The sequence below is a fragment of the Muscardinus avellanarius genome (genome assembly GCF_963383645.1).
Source record: "Muscardinus avellanarius genome assembly, chromosome: 2".
NCBI classification, from domain to species: Eukaryota; Metazoa; Chordata; class Mammalia; order Rodentia; family Gliridae; genus Muscardinus; species Muscardinus avellanarius.
In genome coordinates, this window is record NC_137787.1 from 99,556,490 (window position 1) to 99,577,786 (window position 21,297).

At 39.3% G+C, this 21,297-nt stretch overlaps 1 protein-coding gene across 1 annotated transcript in view; it reads left to right on the top strand.

Annotated features, from left to right (window-relative positions):
- ZRANB3 (zinc finger RANBP2-type containing 3) overlaps positions 1–21,297 on the top strand; it is a gene marked incomplete at both ends in the record, with an annotated part of 221,020 nt that overhangs the window by 6,352 nt on the left and 193,371 nt on the right. The window contains one exon of the mRNA XM_080688973.1: positions 20,585–20,752. Within this exon, the coding sequence (XP_080545099.1) occupies positions 20,585–20,752 (168 nt within the window). The remainder of the gene's footprint in view (positions 1–20,584; positions 20,753–21,297) is intronic.

A 21,297-nucleotide genomic window follows, 5' to 3' on the forward strand; every position in this document is an offset into this window, starting at 1 on the left:
AGTTTCTGTGAGCCTTCACTCTTAATCACAAGGGTCCCTCTCCTCACCAGAGAGGCTGAGATGCTCAGTAAACAGAAGATTCATAAGGAGGGATAAGGTCAGGTACCACCCAGCCACCACCCATTGATGTCCATGACCTGAAGATTGAGTAGAAGTCTCAGACCTCCACCCCCGCTGCGTGACCCTATCTACCCCTTCTCTGGGTTCTAGAAAAAAAGAAATGTAAAAGCCACTAGAGAACTCTTTTGCTCACATACTTACTCTCTTCCTGTAGAGATTGCCCGTGTTCTCTCTTGTACTCATATCCCTTACTTTCCTATATAAACCTGTCTTTGTCTCTGACCAGGGTATACTGAAATTCTGTTCTGACACAGAAGCCAAAAACACCAGGGGATTATTACGGTTTTCCATGCATGACATAAAATTTGGCAACCAAAAGAGTTTGAGTATCAGAGACATCTACAATGGTTAATGTACTAAATTTTTTTATCCCTGTTTTTAAATGTTTTATTTGTGTATATGTGCCTGTATTATTATTATTATTATTATTATTATTATTATAATTTTATTTTTTTTTTTTTGGTGGTACTGGGGTTCCTGGAAGCCTGTCTACCTCCAGGCTACACTCCCAGGCCTATTTTATAGGTTTTATTTGGAAACGGTCTCTTAAGCCAGCGAGGCTGGCTTTGAACCTGCGCGATCCTCCTGTCTCCTCCTCCCAAGCGCAGGGATTACAAGCATGCGCCACCACGCCTGGCTTATGTGCCTGTATTTTTTGTGGAGAGTCTCACTAAGTTGCTGAGGCTGGCTGGGAACCGCAGCCCTCCTGTCTCAGCCTCCCAAGTACTGGGATTACAAGCATGTGCCACCACCCAGCTGTTTGTTGTTCAACCTTTTCTCTGAAAAGACTTCAGAAAAAGCCTTTCATTAAGAACTTTTTTAAAAGTCAGGTGTGGTGGTGCACATCTCTAATCCCAGTACTTTGGAGGCTGAGACAAGAGGATCGCAGGCTTGTGGCCAGCCACTTAGTGAGTCCTTCTACAACTTATTGAGACCCTGTTTAAATAAAGAATAAAAAATAGGGCTGGGGGTGTAGCTTTGAGCTAGAATGCCCCCTGGGTTCAATCCCTGGCATTGGAAAAAAAAAAGAATTTGTGTAAATTGGGCATGGTGGCACATGACTGTAATCCCACTATTGAGGAAGCCCAGACAAGGAAGAATGCAGGTTCAAAACCAGCCTCAGCAAATAAGCAAGACACTGTTTTAAAATAGAGTGCTGGGGATGTAGATAGGAGATAAAATGTCCCTGGTTCAAAAGCAGTACCAGACAGAAGTTTTCTTTAAAAGAAATATTTAGAGCTGGTCGTGGTGGCACATGCTTGTAATCCCAGCGCTTGGGAGGCTGAGACAGGAGGATCACACAGGTTCAAAGCCAGCCTCAGTTACTGAGTGAGGCTCTCAGCAACTCAGTGAGTTGTATGTAAAAATAGGTCTGGAGATAGGCGTGGTGGCGCACGCTTGTAATCCCAGCATTCGGGAGGCTGAGACCGGAGTGGTTCTCACACCTTAAGAACCACTGCTCTTTACTTCGTTTGCACAGTAGAATTATCCAGGAGTATTTTTTAAAGGATTAATGCCTGAAAACATCACCCTTACTTCTTCAACCAATTAGCACTGAGTCCTCAGATGTGGAGCCCAGGTGATTCCAGTGTTTAGCTGTGCTTGAGAGTTTCTTCCCAAAGGAGGTAGACTATTCATCCTTTGCAATTCAGCAGAGTACCCAATGGTAGAACTTTCACTAGTATCACATCAATAATTCACACAAAAATGATGTCCCTTAAATTTGTATTAATAGTTTATTGGTCTCTTGTGTTTGCACATCATACTGAGATTCAGTAATACATTCATATGTATGCATAACATTATTTGGTCTGTTTCTTTTCCCAAACGTTTCCTTTTCCTTTCCTCTCGTCTTCCCTTTCCTGATCCGCTTCTACTTCTCTACACGTCTCTCTCCTCGTTTTCATGAGGTTCCTTTCCTTTCCTATTTTCTCCCTAGTTTTTGCAAATAAGAGTGAATGTGCCTATCTAGTTTCAGGCAGGCCAGACCAGCTTGAAATACTAGCCCATTTCGTAGCTTCTGAGAGCCACATGCATTAGACAAAGACATCAATTACCTTAACATTTTGTAGCCAAGTCCTGGAAGGCTCTGGCCTTATGGCCTAACAACTTGAATTCCAAAAGACTGGAAGTGGTGATTTAACCAATTTCTTTGTTACTGTGTAAGGAAAATGGGCAGCTTCCAAGCTATAAACAAGGCTTCCTGTCCCCAACCTACCTCCATTTATCCAGTTTCAGATTTTAAAGTTTATTGCAATATTCTACTATGGGCACCAATTTTCATGTTACTTAAGATTCTGCAACCGTCAACAGGTTAAACCTAAATATTATTATAGAAATAAGAGTATTTCACCTATTTAGAAGATACTGCTTACTTTATGCACCTGTGAAGCAAAAGCAATGATTAGGACTGTAAAGTTGTGAAAATACCAGGCAGTTTTAAGTCAGCCATGAAAAATATTTTATGCGTATTATTTGTGTGAAATTAAATATGATTGTGTGATTTCATTGGTAGAATTCAGTGGTAAAAAAATTGTTATATTACTCTTCCCAAGGAATAAAGTTTAAGCTTTGATGTGAGTAAATAAGTAACTTTACCCAAAATGATTGAAGACTAGACCAAAGAACATGTTACAAAATGGGTAACTGGACTTTAAAATTGATGAAAAATATGGGAAAATTCTGCTTGATGAAGTCACAGGATTGATCCTATAGGATGCAATTGAGGAGGATTTTAGAGAAATGGGCCTGCCTCCAGGTCCAGAACTTCTGATAAAATATACATTCAACAAATTGAATAAGACTGGACAATTAATGGTAGTGACATTAATTGGTAGTGACAGTCTGGATTCTGGACAATTAATATCCTGGGTAGCAGCTAGAAAAGAGGCCAATGAAGAAGGTGGCATGAAGGCAACTAAGCAGGAGAGTGAAGGATTGAAGCTGGTTCAACTTCTCATTGGAAGCAGAGATTGACTGGATAATTCCTAGTACAATTGGCGCAGAAAAACAGATTATTTGCTGCATTGGAATTTGATCCTGAAGAATCTGCAATCAATGGAGTTTTCAGTGCTTAACAAAAAAGTTGAGTAGCAAACCATCACTTTCCAAATCACTATGAAGGTAAGACAGCTACCATGAGGTATAAGACTTTAAATCTTTATGAGCAGCCCAGCTGGGTCTTCTGCAATGGCAGGCCAGACCTGCAAATGAGACCCATCAACCTCCAGAACCACATTTATGGCAGAGAAATCAAGCTTCTGAAGTCAGAAAACTGATTTTATTTCTCATGGATGAGAATATAATGGAACTAGGGAAATCTTTGGTGTTGTTTTTCTTACTCTCTTTAGTGTTATGCCTGGGAGAATCAAGTATTGAATCTTTCTGTGCCTTTTACCAAGTTTTCAAAAGAATGGAAAACATGTTGTGTATCTGTGCCAACTTACAGATTTATCAGAGCTGGAAAGATCTACTATAGTAGATCTTTATATACAAGATTATATACAAGAAGATCTATACAAGTAGATCTATATGCAAGTAGTATATCTATATACAAGTAGTAGATATATCTATATACAAGTAGTAGATCTATATATACAAGATTGACAATTGCAGATGAGTTAGCAAACCACAATATTTCTACTTTAAATCTAGGACTGGTGAACAATACTATCTTGAAACTGAAGTCGGTGGCAGTCATCAAAAAGGCTTTTGCCTTTCCAGGGTTCCTGTGTCATCCTAGAGAAGGACAAGGATATGTTAATTGCACTGGAAATAATCTGTGAAAGTGAGTGTAGAGACAGACATTGAGAAAGATGAATCTAAATGACTAGCATTTAAGACATGAAAAGAACTTTTATTTAGATGGCAAAATATCCTAGTGGAACTTCTGTTTCTCTTCTGAAAACTACTCTTTAGCTTTTATGAAATGGGACCATTATGAAAACCTTAAATATTTAATAGAAGTCTGTACAAGTCTGTTGTGGTGGTGCATGCTTGTGATCCCAGAACTTAAGAGGCTGAGACAGGAGGATCGCAGGTTTGAGGACAGCCTCAGCTTCTGAGTGAGGCTCTCTGCAACTTAGTGAGACCCTTTTTGCAAAATAAAGAATAAAAAATAGGGCTGGGAGTGTAGTTTGGAGGTAGAATGCTCCTGGGTTCAATCACCAGTACCAATGAATGAATGAATGGAAACAAAAGAAGTTTATACAAAGTCTCCTAAATCACTCTTAGTGAAAATTATCAACCTTTATCATTACCTGAAGTGTAATGACAATGGCATGGTCTTTGGGTCCTAAGGAAAGAGTTCAGATGTGCTGTGTTATAAAACAAAACAACTGATTTTGCAGAAATTAGGAAATAAAGGAGCAAGCTGATCACAAGGTGATCAGCAGAGGGTTTACATCCCTCTGCTGTTCCTTGTGGATGAAATCAAAGAAAAGTAAAACACTTCTATGAAATGCTGTCCTTTGCATTTTAGCAGACAAAGATTTGTGATATGAAAATAAGACATTGTTCATTATCTTAAACTGTGTGAGGTCCCAGAATCCAAATGCAAGTGTAAAATTAGCAAATAATATTTTACTACAATAACCAACTTTCTCCCAAAGAAGAGCGAGTTTTTGAGGGCAATCTGGAGGAAATTGAGAAACAGCCCAGGAACTGTGAAGCCTTTTATTCCTTCATGATTATGAAAAGCAGTTTTCTTGAAGCCTATATAGAAAACATAGGGAGGAATATCCTGAAGGAACAGGATGTTGATAGCCAGGAAGCCAAACTCTTTTCTTAGCCATTCTCAATTCTTATGTTAACTCATTCTACAATTTCATTGTTTCAGTGTGAAAGATTCTTGGGAATCATTGACACTAATACACCCTGCCAACTTGAAAGCAAACAAAATGCAAACCTATTCTACTCTTCTCTCTCTCTCTCTCTCTTTTTTTTGTGGTGATACTGGTGGTGGAGCCCAGGGGCTTTCTACCTCCGGGCTGTACTCCCAGACCTATTTTATATTTTATTTGGAAACAGGGTCTCGCTAAGTTGCTGAGAGTCTCACTAAATAGTCTAACCTGTGCCATCCTCCTGTCTCAGCCTCCCGAGCGCAGGGATTACAAGCGTGCGCCACCACGCCCGGCTCTGTTCTAACCTTCTAATAAGGACAGAAGTTGCAGAATATGTGAAGTACACGGAAGGCAAATCATTCTTTGTCTGATCGCCATTTGTAGTCTAAACCAACTGGAAGGAACTACCACATGGATAAATAAAAACTTGTACTGAATATTTTAAAGGAGAATCCATTTTGTGTTTCTGGGATAGGAAGAGACAAATTTCAACATGATGTGCAAACTCTTCTGCTTACAAGGCAGCACAAGGAGTATGGACATAAAGTAGACACTTGGTCCTCCCCCTTAATTGAAGCTTTGCAGAATATAGAGACTGAGAGGGTCTTGATTGAAGGAAATATTAGGTTCCCACATATCCATTCATTTGTTGAGCCTTAGCAAGGTATTTCAAATTAAGGAGAAAGACTTTTCACACTGCTCTGGACTGGGCAAATTTGGCCAAAAAGAAAACATCTAAAAATTTATATATCTCAGATGCCCTCTATCAGATCTACAAAAGCGAGACCAAGTAGTGGTTGGATAAAAACAAGAATGGTGGAAATGGTATTACTGTTTGTGTTCTAATATAGTTGCTAGAAGCTGTTGAGAAAGCCTCTAAGGCTTTCAGAGAATCCCAACAGCAAACTGATAGTAAAAAGTATGAAATCTAGGCATGATCACCACAGAAGTCCCAAAGGAGGTATATGTACAATACAACTGGTTTCTTCAGTGAAATATAAGCCAGTCTTTATCCAGATTTTTGCGCTCACTTCCTTTTTCCACCAAAGAATGAACTATCTAAAAAATGGTGCAATTTTTATATGGAAAGGAAAATAAGGCACCTGATGTGAAAAATAAATATTATTTGGCTCTTAGAATAAATTCACATTCTAACTATGAAATATAAAAGTGATTTGAAAAAGTGCTTTGACTTTTTGTTGACTACATGGTTCTGGAAACAAGGAAAATCCAAGAAATAATGGCAGAAAGCAAGAAAGTCACTGTTTCAGGAAATACACAGAATATTTCGGGATTTGAATCCATCATAGGACAAAGGGAGTATGTTACTCCAGGAAGAGAACTGCAGGAAAATCCTTGAGGCTTTGTGACCAGATAGTTTTTCTGGACCCCTAAAATATCGTAATCCAAAAGACAAAGAAGTTGCCACCACAGTGGAAATGAGTGAATTAGTATGCTTTCCTATTGCAGCAAAACCCGAGTGAAGGGAGGATAAAAAATAAATGGAATTTCATCTTGGCCAACATTATTCTCAGCCATCTAAAACCCAATTCCAGGGAGAGATTTCAGTACGTTGTAGAGGCCTCACTAAGTTTCTGGGTCTGGTTTCGAACCTGTGATCTTCCTGTTTCATCTTCCCAAGTAATGATTACGAGCATGTGCCACCATGCTTTATTACTTCTATAATAAACCTCTTGGTAGTAATTTTCAAGAATATGTGGCTGGCAGTGGTGGCACGTGCCTGTAATCCCAGTACTTGGAATGCTGAGACAGGAGGATCCCAGGTTCCAGGTCAGCTTCAGCAAATTCATGAGGCCCTCAGCACCTTAGGTAGACCTTGTTTCAAAATAGAATATAAAAAGGGCTAGGCCTGGGGTATAACTTAATAGTACAATCCCCTGGGTTCAATCTCCAATATTAAAATAAGTAAATAAAACTAAAAATCAGTAAAAAATTTGATAATCCTAGACATAATTTTACTATTAAGATGAGTCATTGAATTTCAGTTCAAATTTGGTTGGTCCCAACTGAGCACCATCTTGATCTTTTTATGTGGTAGTGTAGTGGTATTCAACACAGAGCTGCTCTATCTTCATACTATGTCCAACCTTTTTTATTTTCTTTTTAGAAATAGGATTTTGCTAAATTACCACATGCTATCCCTAAACCTGTGACCCTCCTGTCTCAGCCTTCCCAGTAGTGGGATTACAGGCCTGCACTACCATGCCAAGCTATCACTTTCATCTTAAAGACTGAAAATAAAAACTTTCCTTCATTTAAATGTATTATAAAATTATAGTTTATATACACATGGAGATTCTGCTCAGCAATAAAGAAGAACAAAAGTATATCATTTGTAGGAAAGTGTTTGAACCTGGAGAACATTATGTTAAGTGAGATTAGCCAGTCACTGAAAGTAAAGGGTCATATGTTTTCTCTCATATGTGGAAACTAGGGCGTAATCAGGATACAAGAGAGACTTTAGATAATGGAGGAGAAACTCCATGGCACCAAGGGAGATGGTCTAGTGGAGGGTGATGGGGAGGGGGAGGGAGAATCAATGGAAGAAACACTTCCATAGACTTTATGTACATATGTGAAACTTATCAATCCCAGTCTCAGTATCTGGAAGGGGGGGCAGTGAGTGGGGGAAGCTCATCAAATACTGTGAGCTGCATAATGATGTGAGACTACAATGCACCAATGAAAGTATATTAAAAATAATAACTTTCCTTCATTGTCTTCTCAAGAGTTGCTTAGCAAGACTCACTTAGAAAATGACTTCTACTCTATGAATTTGCTATGACTAAATTTCCTTAACCAGTAGTTGTTATTTTTCTAAATTTAATAACATGGTATTAAAAAAATCATGTATCTTCAGATTTGATAGCACCCCTCAACTTCAGTAATAGTAAACTAGTACACATTCAGTATAACCTTTTTTTGTTAACTTGCTAAACTAAACACAGTTTTCATGATTAGAAAGGGATGTACACAGTTCTTGGTAGTTTAGATGGAATATTATAAAGTCTGAATCTTCTGCATTTTTTTGTGGTGGTGTTTTGTTGTGTGTGATACTGAAGACTGAACATGCTGTCTCCAAGTCACATCCTGAGCCATTGATTTGTTTGTTTATTTATGTGTTGATTTATTTATTTTTGTGGCACTGGGGATTGAACTCAAGGAGGTTCTACTTCTGAGTTATACCCCCAGAACTTTACTTTCAAACAGGGTTTTACTAAGTTGCTGAGGTTGGCCTGGAATCTGCAATCCTCCTGTCTCAGCTTCTAAAATCCTGATTAAAGCAGGGTGTGGTTTGTAATCCCAGTTCTTGGAAAGCTGGAACAGAGGGATAGCAGGTTCAAAGCCCACCTTGGCAACATAGCGAGGTTCTCAGCAACCTGGTGAGACCTTGTTTCCAAGTAAAGAAATAAAGTCAGGCTGGAGGTGTAGCTTGTAGGTAGGTAAAAAGCTTTGGGTTCAATCCCCAGTACAAAAAAGAAAGAAAGAAAAAAAAAGAAAGAAAGAAAGAAAGAAAGAAAGAAAGAAAGAAAGAAAGAAAAGAAGAAAAGAAATAAAAGACTTGGGTTGTAGCTTGGAGATAGAATGCTCCTGAGTTCAATCCATAATACTGTAGAAGAAGAAGAAGAAGAAGAAGAAGAAGAAGGAGGAGGAGGAGGAGGAGGAGGAGGAGGAGGAGGAGGAGGAGGAGGAGGAGGAGGAAAGTATTGGTTATTGGTATTATAATATATGCCAACACAACTGGCTGAGATATTTCTTATTATAATATTGGCTGAACATGGTGGTGCAAGCCTGTAATCCCAGTAGTTGGGAGACTGAGGCCAGAGAATCGCAGGTTTAAGAACAGCTAAGCAAGTAGTGAGAGTCTCATCAACGTAGCAAGTACCTGTTTTAAAGTAGAAAAAAATAAAATAGGGCTGAGCTGTAGCTTGGAGGTAGAATGCCCACAGATTCAATCCCTAGTACCACACACACAAAAAAAAAGAACAATTTTTTTGTAGTAGTACTAGGGATGGAATCCAGGGGCTTTCTACCTCTGGGCTATACTCCCAGACCTATTTTATATTTTATTTGGAAACGGTCTAAGTTGCTGAGAGCCTCGCTACTTAGCTGAGGCTGGCTTTGAATCTGCACGATCCTCCTATCTCAGCCTCCCAAGTACTGGGATTACAAGCGTGTGCCACCACACTTGGCTTAAATGAACATAATTTTGAGTGCATTTGGCACTGGGGATTGAATCTAGGGCCTCATGGTTGTCACACAAACACTACCACTGAACTCCATCTCCAGTCCTTTATTTTTAAATTTTACTTTGAGACAGGCTCTTGCTAAGTTGTTCAGACTGTCCTTGATCTTGCATTCTTTCTGCCTCAGCCTCCTAAGTGGCTGAGATGACACATCTTTGCTACTGAGCTGGGCCTATAACACAATTTAAGTACTTTAGATAGTGGTATAAATGAAATAAAACATTTAAAATATTTTATTTTTATTATTAGCAAAACATTCATGTTCTGTTAAGTGGGACATATTTTAACTTTCATATATTCAGATGTTTGCTACACCATAATATAGAATTCAATTGATATTTTTTCTGATCATTTTCATACTGTTTTAGACTTCTTCCATCTTCATATTGACTACATTTTTAATCTTATGATTCTATTAAGATAACTTTAGCTTCCTTATTTTTGCAAATATATTGCCTGAGCAACTCCTTATAACGAATCATGCAAGTTGCAAGGGGACCCCAATTTGTCAAAAAATTTTTTCTTTTTTTTTGGTGGTACTGGGGTTCCTGGAAACCCTTCTACCTCCAGGCTACACTCCCAGACCTAGTTTTATACTTTTTTATTTGGAAACAGGGTCTCTTAAGCCATCATGGCTGGCTTCGAACCTGCATGATCCTCCTGTCTCTGCCTCCCAAGCGTGGGGATTACAAGCGTGCACCACCACGCCCGGCTCAAATGGTCTAAAATGGATATTTTTTTTTATAATATCCATCTTCATTTTTTGCCTTTTGGTCTTCTCTCTCTCTCTCTCTCTCTCTCTCTCTCTCTCTCTCTTCCTCCCTCCCCCTCCTTCCCTTCCTTCCTTCCTTCCTTCTTGTTTCCTTTCTTTCTTTGTACTGGGGATTGGACCAAGCCAGGGGCATCTACCTCTGAGCTATGCCCCTAGCCCTATTTTTTATTCTTTTTTTTTTCCTATTTTTTATTTTTGTTGTATTGGGGATTGAACCCTGGAACATTTTTCCTCTGAACTACACCCCCAATCCTATCTTATTTAGTTTGAAGCAATTTCTAACTAAGTTGCAGAGGGTCTCAATAAGTTGCTGAGGCAGGCTGGGAATCTGTTATCCCCCTGTCTTCACCTCCCAGTTACTGGGATTACAAGCACATGCCACCATACCTGATTTTATTGTTTTGAAACTGGGTCTCACTAAATTGCCAAACACCTCTCTAGGAAGGTGAGGCTGGACATGAACCTGTGATCATCTTGCAAGTAGCCTCTTAAGTACTGGGATTACATGTGTGTACCACCACACCTAGCATTAATTTTTTTTTTACAAAGTAAATATAGCAAAAGTAATCTTGAACAAAGATAATAGTAAAATTAATGTCTTGTAGTTTTTAAAGCTTCTTTCCTGTATTCATCCTTAAGATGTTGCATGTTATACTCTTGATACTGAAAAGTGCTTACTACTTTTGGAAGGTCTACATGACTTCCTCCTGCTATTGTCCTTGCCAGAATGCATTTCACTTCATCTCTGCTCCTTTGAGTTTTGACTTTTTACTCTAAAGTCCAAAATGGGCATATCTGATTATCAAACTGAGTAGGTATGAACTTGGCTGGTATTTTGTGTGTAAAGCCTCACACTCTCCCTAAGTGAGCTTTACGTTCCTAGATTTCCAAGCCTGTTTGACATTTCCTCTCCATTTTTTAATAGCTGTATATATCCCTAAGAGATTTATTAATTCCTTTCTCATTAAATTTCTTCTATATTATCATATCATCTATATCACTCTAAATCTACATTATTGTTCTAAATCTACATCTGTGTGTGTTTTACTTGGGATTGAACCCAGGGCCTTCTATCTCTTAGTTATACCCCCAGTCAGCCCTTTTTTTTTTCTATTTGGAAATGGTCTCACTAAATTGCAGAGACATTCTGTGAACCTGCCATCCTCCTGTCTCAGCCTCCCAGGTACTGGGATTACAAGTCATGATGCCTTAGATCAACAGTTTGACCTCCCATTTCTCTATTATCAAGCCCCATTTACCTCTGATACAGTTCTCAAATCTCTCTAATTTCACTGTTAATGATAATTTTTGCCTTTTCCACTTCAATCTGATAACATGTTTCCAGGTCCATTCCTTCCCCTTTTTAAACCATTTTCAGTTGTTAATATTCATTGTTGTGGCAATGGCTAAGGATGCTTATTCACTGCTGTTTATGAGGACCTATTCAGACAGATCTGAGATAAATCTTTTTTTTTTTTTTTTGTACTTGGGATTGAATCCAGAGGCATTCTACCTCCAAGCTGTACCCCTAACTTGATTTCATTTTTTATTTGTAAACAGGGTCTCACTAGGTTACTAAGAGCCTTGCCAAATAGCCGAGGTTTGACTTTGAACTTGTGATCCTCCCAAGAACTGGTGTTACAATTGTTGCTACCATGCCTGACAGAGACAAATCATTTTTATTTTTTTTTACAGTACTGGGGATGGAACCCAGGGGCATCCTACCTCCGAGCTACATCCCCAGCCCTATTTCTTATTCTTTATTTTGAAACAGGGTCTCACTAAGTTATGGAGGGCTTCACTAAGTAGCTGAGGCTGTCTCCGAACCGCAGTCGTTCTGTCTCAGCCTCCCAAATGCTGGGATTGCAAGTGTGTGCCACCACGCCGGGCTTGACAAATCATTTTTAAATCTAACTGTCTACTTAAGTAGAGGGGGCTTCTTTTTTAACTGGCCAAATCCTAAAGGGATTTATTCCCTGCTTTCCTATTGGCATCTCTCTTCTTCACTGGTGTTTTTGAATTGTAAGTCAGATTGTGTCATTCTGCTTAAAATGCTCCAGTGAGTGCTCTCCAATAGAATTTACAGCGGAAGGCCCGGCGTGGTGGTGCACGCTTGTAATCCCCGCACTTGGGAGGCAGAGACTGGAGGATCACGCAGGTTCGAAGCCAGCTGCGCACGCTGGCTTAGGAGACCCTGTTTTCAAATAAAAATGTAAAAATAGGTCTGGGAGTGTAGCCCGGAGGTAGAATGGCTTCCAGGAAGCCTAGTACACCAATAAATAAATAAATAAATAAATAGAATTTACAGTGGGGAAAAAAAAACATTCAAGATAGCAATGATCTGTATGTGTACCGTTCAATACTGTAGCTGCTAGCCATTGTGATTATTGAGCACTTGACACATTGATGGTGCCACTGGGCAACTGAAAATTTAAATTTATTATAATTAAATCTAAATAAATTGGGTGTGGTGGTATATGTCTGTAATCCCAGTAATTGGAAGCTGAGACAGGTGGACAAAAGGTTTGAGGCCGGCCTAAGCAACTTAGTGAGACCCTCAGCAACTTAGCAGAAATCTTGTTTCAAACTAAGAAATAAAAAGCTGGGCTTGGTAGCACACACTTGTAATCCCAGTACTTGAGAGGCTGAAACAGGAGGATTTTGGTTCTCAGACAGCCTCAGCTACTTAGTAAGGCCCTCCACAACTTAGTGAGACCTTGTTTCAAAATAAAGAATAAAAAAATAGAGCCGGGCATGGTGGCTCACGCTTGCAATCCCAGCATTCAGGAGGCTGAGACCGGAGGATCGCGGTTTGCGGACAGCCTCAGCTACTTAGTGAGGCCCTCTGCAACTCAGTGAGACCCTGTTTCAAAATAAAGAATAAAAAATAGGACAGGGGGTGTAGCTTGGAGGTGGAATGCCCCTGGGTTCCATCCCAAGTACCACAAAAATAATAAATAAATAAATAAATAAATAAATAAATAATTTAAAAGGCTGGGAATATACCTCAGAAATACAATGCCATGGAGTTAAATCCCAAGTATAAATATAACAACACTTAAGCTAAATATAAATAACATGGATCATTAGCCCCATGTTGTATTAGAAAGCACAGCTCTATTACTTTCTTTCATTCCTGACACTGAAATAGAAGTCCTTATCAAGACCAAATGTGATTTAGCTCTTGCTTATCTCAGTAGCTTCATATTGTATTATATTTCTCTTTTCATTCAGCCACATTGACCTCTTTTCTGTTTCTTGAAAACATTAAGCTTGCCCGCCAGGCATGGTGGTGCACACTGGTAATCCACGTGCTTGGGAGGCGGAAACAGGAGGATCGCGCTGGTTTGAATCCAGCCTCACTGGCTTAAGAGACCCTATTTCCAAATAAAAAAAGGATAAAAATAGGTCTGGGAGTGTAGCCCGGAGGTAGAAGGGTTTCCAGGAACCCCAGTACCACCAAAAGCAAAAAAAACACCAAGCTTTTCACCTCTTGTCCTTTGCTCCCTGCCAAGAGTGTTTTTCTCTTAATTTTTAACCTGGCTGGCTTTTTATATCATGTAGATCACAGGCCAAGTATTACTTCCTAAGATAGGCCTCTCTATTTATCCTTCTTCAAGTGGCTATTCCCTTTTACCTTCTATATATAATATTTGTACTATATTGTAATTGATCACCTTGCTTATTTATTTATGCATTTATGTATGTATTGATTGATTGATTGTAGTACTGGGGATGGAACCCAGGGTCATTCTACCTCCAAGCCACACTCTCAGCCCTATTTTTAAATTCTTTATTTGGAAACAGGGTCTCACTGAGTTGCAAAGGTCCTCACTAAGTAGCTTAGGCTGTCCGTGAACCCTTATCCTCCTGTCTCAGCCTCCCAATCTTCTCAAGAATGTAAGCCTTGAAAGGGTATGGGCCTTGCTTTTTTAGATCATGTAATGCAGTACCTTTCTTCCTCCCTCTCTCCCTTTTTTTTTTCTACTGGAGATTAAACCTTGGGACATTCTACCTTGAAGCTATATTCCAGTTCTTTTAATTTTTTATTTGAAACATAGTCTTAATAAGTTGCTGAGGGTCTTACTGAGTTGCTGAGGGTGCTATGCCCAGCTATTTGTTCTTAATAAATAAATACTTGTTTGATTTTTTTTTGTGTGTGTGTGTGTGGTACTGGGGATGCAACCCAAGGACTTTCTACCCCCAGGCTACACGCCAGACCCATTTTATATTTTATTTGGGAACAGGGGCTCACTACACTTCTGAGAGCCTCACTAAGTAGCTGAGACTGGCGTCCAACCTGCTGATCCTCCTGTCTCAGCCCCCCAGTACTGGGATTAAAAGCCTGTGCCACCATTCCCGGCTCTTGTTTGATTTTTGAGATTCTTAGTTGATACAGAAGTTGGTTACTTTTGGGGAAAAAAGGGACCTAAGATTTGTAAGTCTGCAAATGATTATTGAGAGGAACACTAATTTTTTTTAAGAGATCAGATATAAACAAATGTCAAGGTACATCTGAATACAAAGTATTTTTAGAGAAGCATTATAGTATAATGGTTTAAAGGGATTTTTTTTCGGAGTTCTAAGAATGTAAGCTGCGTGTGGTGGTACACACTTGTTATCTGAGTACTTGGAAGGCTGAGACAAGAGGATCTCAGGTTCATAGCCAGCCTCAGCTACTTAGGCCCTGTTTCAAAATAAAGAATAATAAAATAGGGCTGGGGTGCCGGAGCCAGCCGGCAAAAGTACGGGTTCTGAAGAGAGGAGTGAGGATGAAAAGAATTTTATTCAATGAATTTTATTCATAGAATACTTTATTCTCTCATGGAAGGATCGCCAGTACACTCCCGGGTCGATATCTCTACTGACCGATCCCGGTTTTATCGCTCTCGTCCTATTTATACCGCTCCCGGTCAGCCAACCCTCGTGACGTCACCACCTACGCGCGTAACGGTCAAACCAATCAAGCCTGTGCCGTCACCACCTGTGTGCTTAACGGTCAAAGCAATCAATTCCACCTGAGCTTCTCTCAGACATTGAACTTTCCATGACCCCAAACCTTATTGGCTCTGGGCAAAGGACAGTCAGAAGTGTTCTTAAAGGGGAAAGCCTTAATGGCTCCCCACAGTTCCCCCTTTCTTATTATATTCAAAAGAAGACTGTGCCTGTCTTAGGTTGTTTCCTTCAGGTATCAAGGATTACCCGTCTTTGGATAATACAGAGCTAAGCTGTATCTCCTGTCTTAGGTTTCCTTGTCCTAAGGAAATCTTACCCGTCACTGACTACCAGCCTCTTAAATAGGGGTACTTTTTAGATGTAGATCATGTACTTCTGCTGAATAAAAATGTTCTCACTTCATCCGAGGTCACACTTTGTCCCAAGCCTCTAATAAACAAGGTATTGGGTATATCATGAAAAATAGGTATTTCAGTAAGACATTTTTTCCAATTAACATTAGGATTTCCATATGTTAAATCAGTTTAACAGGGTATACAAGTTATTAGTGGGCTAACATTTTTATCTTCTTTCCCTGTGTAACCAGGGTCCCACAAGACCACATCTTTAATAGCACAATTACTCTTCGTCTTAGTATTTGTCTGCAATACCACGGGCATCAACTGCAGACATCCCATCTTTTTGACATATTTAGGAAAACATAAGAGTGTACCAGTTCTTTGTCCAAAATAACCAAAAGTTTCAATTCTTTGTGCAAAATAATTAAAAGTTTCTGTAATGGGTGTAAAGTTCAAAGCAAGAAGTCCCAGTAATCGTGAGTTGTCACTGAAGACAGTGATCTTCCGTTGTTCCCAAACAGCTGGATGAGTATGGGATGATCTGGAACATAAGTCCATGTTTCATTCAACATTGAAGCTAGGAGCATCATCAGCATTGATCTGAGAACCTTCCATTTTTGCTTGATCCATATGCCGCACCAGCCGCTCAGGTATCCACCGTGCATTATCTTCATCCTGTGAAAAAACACAAACATGCCCTCTTCCCCATATTAGTACAGGGTCAGGACCTTTCCAAATTCCTGTGCAAGGATCTTTCCATTTCACTAGGGCAAAATTGTTTTTGGAGGATGGATGCCAATATCTATCTGCTGCTGTGCGACCAGTTTTGTCAGCATTCAAGAAATTAAGAATGAAAAGAGCATGATTTAAAGAGTTCTGTGGTGAATGGGGATATAACTCCCCCTTTTTATTTATTTTCAAAAGTGTTGTTTTTAAAGAATTGTGGGCACGTTCTACAATGCCCTGTCCTTGAGGATTATAGGGTATACCTGTAATATGCTGAATATTGTATGTATTGCAAAATCGTTTAAAAGCCATACTTGTATATCCTGAACCATTATCAGTTTTAATGTAGGTAGGAAGACCTGAGAAAGCAAAACATTTTAAACAATGGGAAATCACATGCTTAGCTGCCTCCCCAGTTTGGGCTGTAGCCATAATAAATCCTGAAAATGTATCAATAGACACATGAACATACTTTTGTTTACCAAAGGCAGAAATGTGCGTAACATCCATTTGCCATAAATTATTGGGAACCAATCCCCGTGGATTTACACCTAAATGAGGAACAGGTAAATACTCTGGACATATAGGGCATTGTTTAACAATTTGTCGTGCTGCTTCTCGAGTAATTTGAAACTGTTTACGCAGACCAGCACTATTTTGATGATGTAAAGAATGTGATCGTTGAGCTTGTTCCAATTGAGAGGGGCAGACTAACTTTGTAGCATCGTCAGCAATCTGATTACCTTCTGCCAAAGGACCAGGCAGAGCAGAATGTGCTCTTATATGCCCAATAAAACAAGGATGTTGGCGTGATAAGATCTGAGTTTGAATTTGAAAAAATAAATTACCTATCAATTTATTATGCGTATCAATATATGGTACAGTTTCTAATGTTTGAAGGGCATTAGCTATATATAAACTATCTGTATATAAATTAAAAGGCGTATCAGATAGATGTTGAAAAACAGCTGCTACTGCATGCAATTCTACAACTTGAGCAGATGTAAAAGATGTTTGAATTATAGTACTATGTTTATTAATTACATAAGATGCCTTACCATTTGATGAGCCATCAGTAAATACCAAGACCGCTTGAGATATGGGAGTAGCATGAACTATCTTAGGAAATATAAGAGCATGTTTATTAACAAACTGTAATAATTTATCATGAGGTAAATGATTGTCAATTTCTCCAATAAAAGATGCAAAAGCAATAGCCCATGAATCAGCATTTTGAAAAAGCCATTGTACTTGTTGTTTAGTAAAAGGAACACTAATAAGTGAAGGTTCTTTACCAAAATATTTTATAGATTCTGATCTGACAGAACACACCAAGCAGGCAACTAATTCCCAATATGGCATTAAGACTCTGCTTGGAGTAGTGGGTAAATGTATCCACACTAATGGTCCCTCCTGCCACAAAACAGCGGTGGGCGTATGTGCTGATGTCAATATATAAGCAGCCCATTCTTTAGCATAGTCAATGTACTGTTTTCTTTGACATTCAATAGCCAATTCAACTTTTTTAAGAGCAGCACGTCCTTCCTCTGTTAAGATCCGAGAGGAAGTTGGGTCTGAGTCACCTTTTAAGATATCAAATAAAGGTTTTAATTCTCCAGTAGTAATATTTAAAGATGGTCTTAGCCAATTAATATCTCCTAAAAGTTTTTGAAAATCATTTAACGATTTTAAATTATCTTTATGTAACTGAATTTTTTTTTTTTTTTTTTTTTTTTGGTGGTACTGGGGTTCCTGGAAGCCCTTCTATCTCCGGGCTACACTCCCAGACCTATTTTTACATTTTTATTTGGAAACAGGGTCTCCTAAGCCAGCATGCGCGGCTGGCTTCGAACCTGGCGATCCTCCTGTCTCTGCCTCCCAAGCGCAGGGATTACAAGCGTGCGCCACCATGCCAAGCCACAAGCCGTTTTTAATTCTTTTAATTGTTTGAAAGGAAAGGGTCCATGTCCTCTAATCACACCTCCTCGACCATCAGGGTCTTCAGTAATGGGGAAAACTCTAAATCCCCTAGTATCTTCTCCGTTTTCTGCAGCCCGATTTATATCTGCTTGAAGTGGTGATATTAAAGATGAAGGTCGGTGTTTTTCAGTGCTTTGTTTAGCAAATGCTACAGTGGGAGAATTTTGAAGGTTCGTATTGCTGATAATAGGAGAATATTGTTGAGGTCCTTCTTTTTCACTATTTGAAGGAGCTATCTGATCTAAACGTTTAGTTAAAGTCTCTACGGCTACTTCTAATTGTTTTATACAAAAAGTGGGCTCCAGAGTTTCTGGAATATCAGGATAAGCCCCTAACTCATTTCTATGGAACCGAGCAGCAGTTTCCTCAAGCTGCTCCTCTTCTTCAGTTTCCTCATCTTCCTTAGGAAGTGAAGGCAAAACACCTTTGTGTTCTATCTTAGTTTTACTTACACCAAGCATATCTCTTAACATCTCTACAAAAAACAAAAGACTAAGTTTTAGACCCATTGTATATTACAACTTCCACGTTACTCACCGCCACCACAAGTCTTCGAGCGCGCTCTCTTTCTCTTCAGCGGTGTCCTTCACTGCGTCCTCAGTTTCAGAATCTCCCCGTACGGGCCACCACCTGCCGTAGCCAGCCGGCAAAAGTACGGGTTCTGAAGAGAGGAGTGAGGATGAAAAGAATTTTATTCAATGAATTTTATTCATAGAATACTTTATTCTCTCATGGAAGGATCGCCAGTACACTCCCGGGTCGATATCTCTACTGACCGATCCCGGTTTTATCGCTCTCGTCCTATTTATACCGCTCCCGGTCAGCCAACCCTCGTGACGTCACCACCTACGCGCGTAACGGTCAAACCAATCAAGCCTGTGCCGTCACCACCTGTGCGCTTAACGGTCAAAGCAATCAATTCCACCTGAGCTTCTCTCAGACGTTGAACTTTCCATGACCCCAAACCTTATTGGCTCTGGGCAAAGGACAGTCAGAAGTGTTCTTAAAGGGGAAAGCCTTAATGGCTCCCCACACTGGGGGTATAGTTCAAAGGTAGAATACCCCTGGATTCAATCCTTAGTACTGCAAAAAATATATAAAAAAGAATTTTATTTATTTATTTATTTATTTATTTATTTGGTGGTACTGGGGTTCCTGGAAGCCCTTCTACCTCCTGGCTACACTCCCAGACCTATTTTTACATTTTTATTTGGAAACAGGGTCTCCTAAGCCAGCGCGCGCAGTTGGCTTCGAACCTGCGCTGATCCTCCTGTCTCTGCCTTCCAAGCACGGGGATTACAAGCGTGCGCCACCACGCCCGGCTAAAAAGGAATTTTAATATTTAGAAATGTATGTATTTCTGTAGTAATGTTAAGTTAATTTAATGTTAAGGTACTTTAATTACTACAAATTTGGAATAATTCCTTTGTATTTTATATTTTTTTAATTCAGATTTTCAGTTAGGTGTGTTGGTATGCATCTGTAATTTCAGTACTTGGGAGGCCAGTGTCAGCAATTTAGTGAGACCCTGCTTAAAAAGTAAAAAATAGCCAGGTGTGATGGTGCACGCTTATAATCCCCGTACTTGGGAGGCTGAGACAGGAGAATTGCAGATTGGAAGACAGCCTCAGCAAGGAGTGAGGCTTTCATCAAACTAGCAAGACCCTGTTTCAAAATAAAAAAGGCCTGGAGGCATAGCTCAGAGGTAAAAAGCCCCTGGGTTCAATCCCCAGTAAACACACACACACACACACACACACACACACACACACACACACACACATATAATCTAGGCTGGGGGTATAGTTCTGAGGTAGAATGCCACTGTGTTCAATTCCCAGTATCAAAAATGGGAAAAAATATTAGGTTTGCCCCACTCTGAAAAAGTCTGCTGTGATATCAAAATGCATATCTATAAAAGAATCCCTAATGGTGGTGTACACCTCTTATCCCAATACTTAGGATGCTGAGACAGGAGGCTTGCAGGTTCAAAGGGCTGGTGGTATGCTGGGCGTGGTGGCGCACGCTTGTAATCCCTGCGCTTGGGAAGCCGAGGCAGGAGGATCACACAGGTTCGAAGCCAGCCTCAGCTACTTAGTGAGGCTTTCAGCAACTTAGTGAGACCCTGTTTCCAAATAAAATATAAAAAAGGTCTGGGAGTATAGCCCGGAGGTAGAAAACCTCTGGGTTCTACCCCTAGTACCACTGGAAAAAAAAAAAAAAAAACCAAAGGGCTGGTGGTATATTATGGATGTAGAACGCCCCTGGGTTCAGTTCCCAATACTAAAAAAAAAAAAAAAAAAAATCAATTATAAAAAGACTTTTTTTTATAATATCCATCATGTATTTTAAAATTGACTCCTTTTGTTAAAACTTAGTTGATCTATAATTTTTAGAATACATTTATTGTATTATATGAAGCAGGGAAATGACTATATTATGACTCAAAATAGGGGATGCCAGTGCTTTGAATTTTCTTAGTCCCTTATCAGGGAACATGATTAACTAGTCTGTGTATTTTGTAATACATTTAATAATATGTATTTCTCCTCCCTCCCCTTTTTTTGGTTTTTTTGTTTATAGGATCATCATGCCCAAAGTTCATAAAATAGAAAAGTGTCCTAAACCTCAGTCTTTTTGTTCAACAAGTGAATCTTATGAACAGTTGGATTTTTTGCCTGGCAAACTAAGAGCAAAGCTGCTTCCATTCCAGAAAGATGGCATCGTTTTTGCTCTCAGAAGAGATGGCAGGTAAGGTACATTTTAAAGATATGTTAACAATGTTAAATTCCTGGCAAGAATTCATTTTAATATTTAAAAACATTTCCATTCAAACCATTCTTCCCATTTATCTATTGTCTTTTTTTAGTAGAATTGATTGACTAAATTAGACTCATCCATTTAACAATCTTTAGCTTATACTTCAGATATAAGAATAGAAATAAAGTATAGTGGACACATTCTAATTTCTTAAGCAATTATATTTGGTTACTATAAACCATTGAGGCCTGAGTTTTCAATTCTGTGAAGATTTCAACAAATTGACACAGATACATTAACATGGGCTGGAAATCATAATCTAGAGTTTATATGTACTATTTTATCAGTTATTTTTTTCTGTTAATATTAAATTAATGTAAGCTGGGCGTGGTGGTGCAGCTTGTAATCCCAGCATTTGGGAGGCTGAGAGCAGAGGATTGCGGTTCACGGACAGCCTCAGCTATTTAGTGAGGCCCTCTGCAACTCAGTGAGACCCTGTTTCAAAATAAAAATAAAAATAAAAATAAAAAATTGGG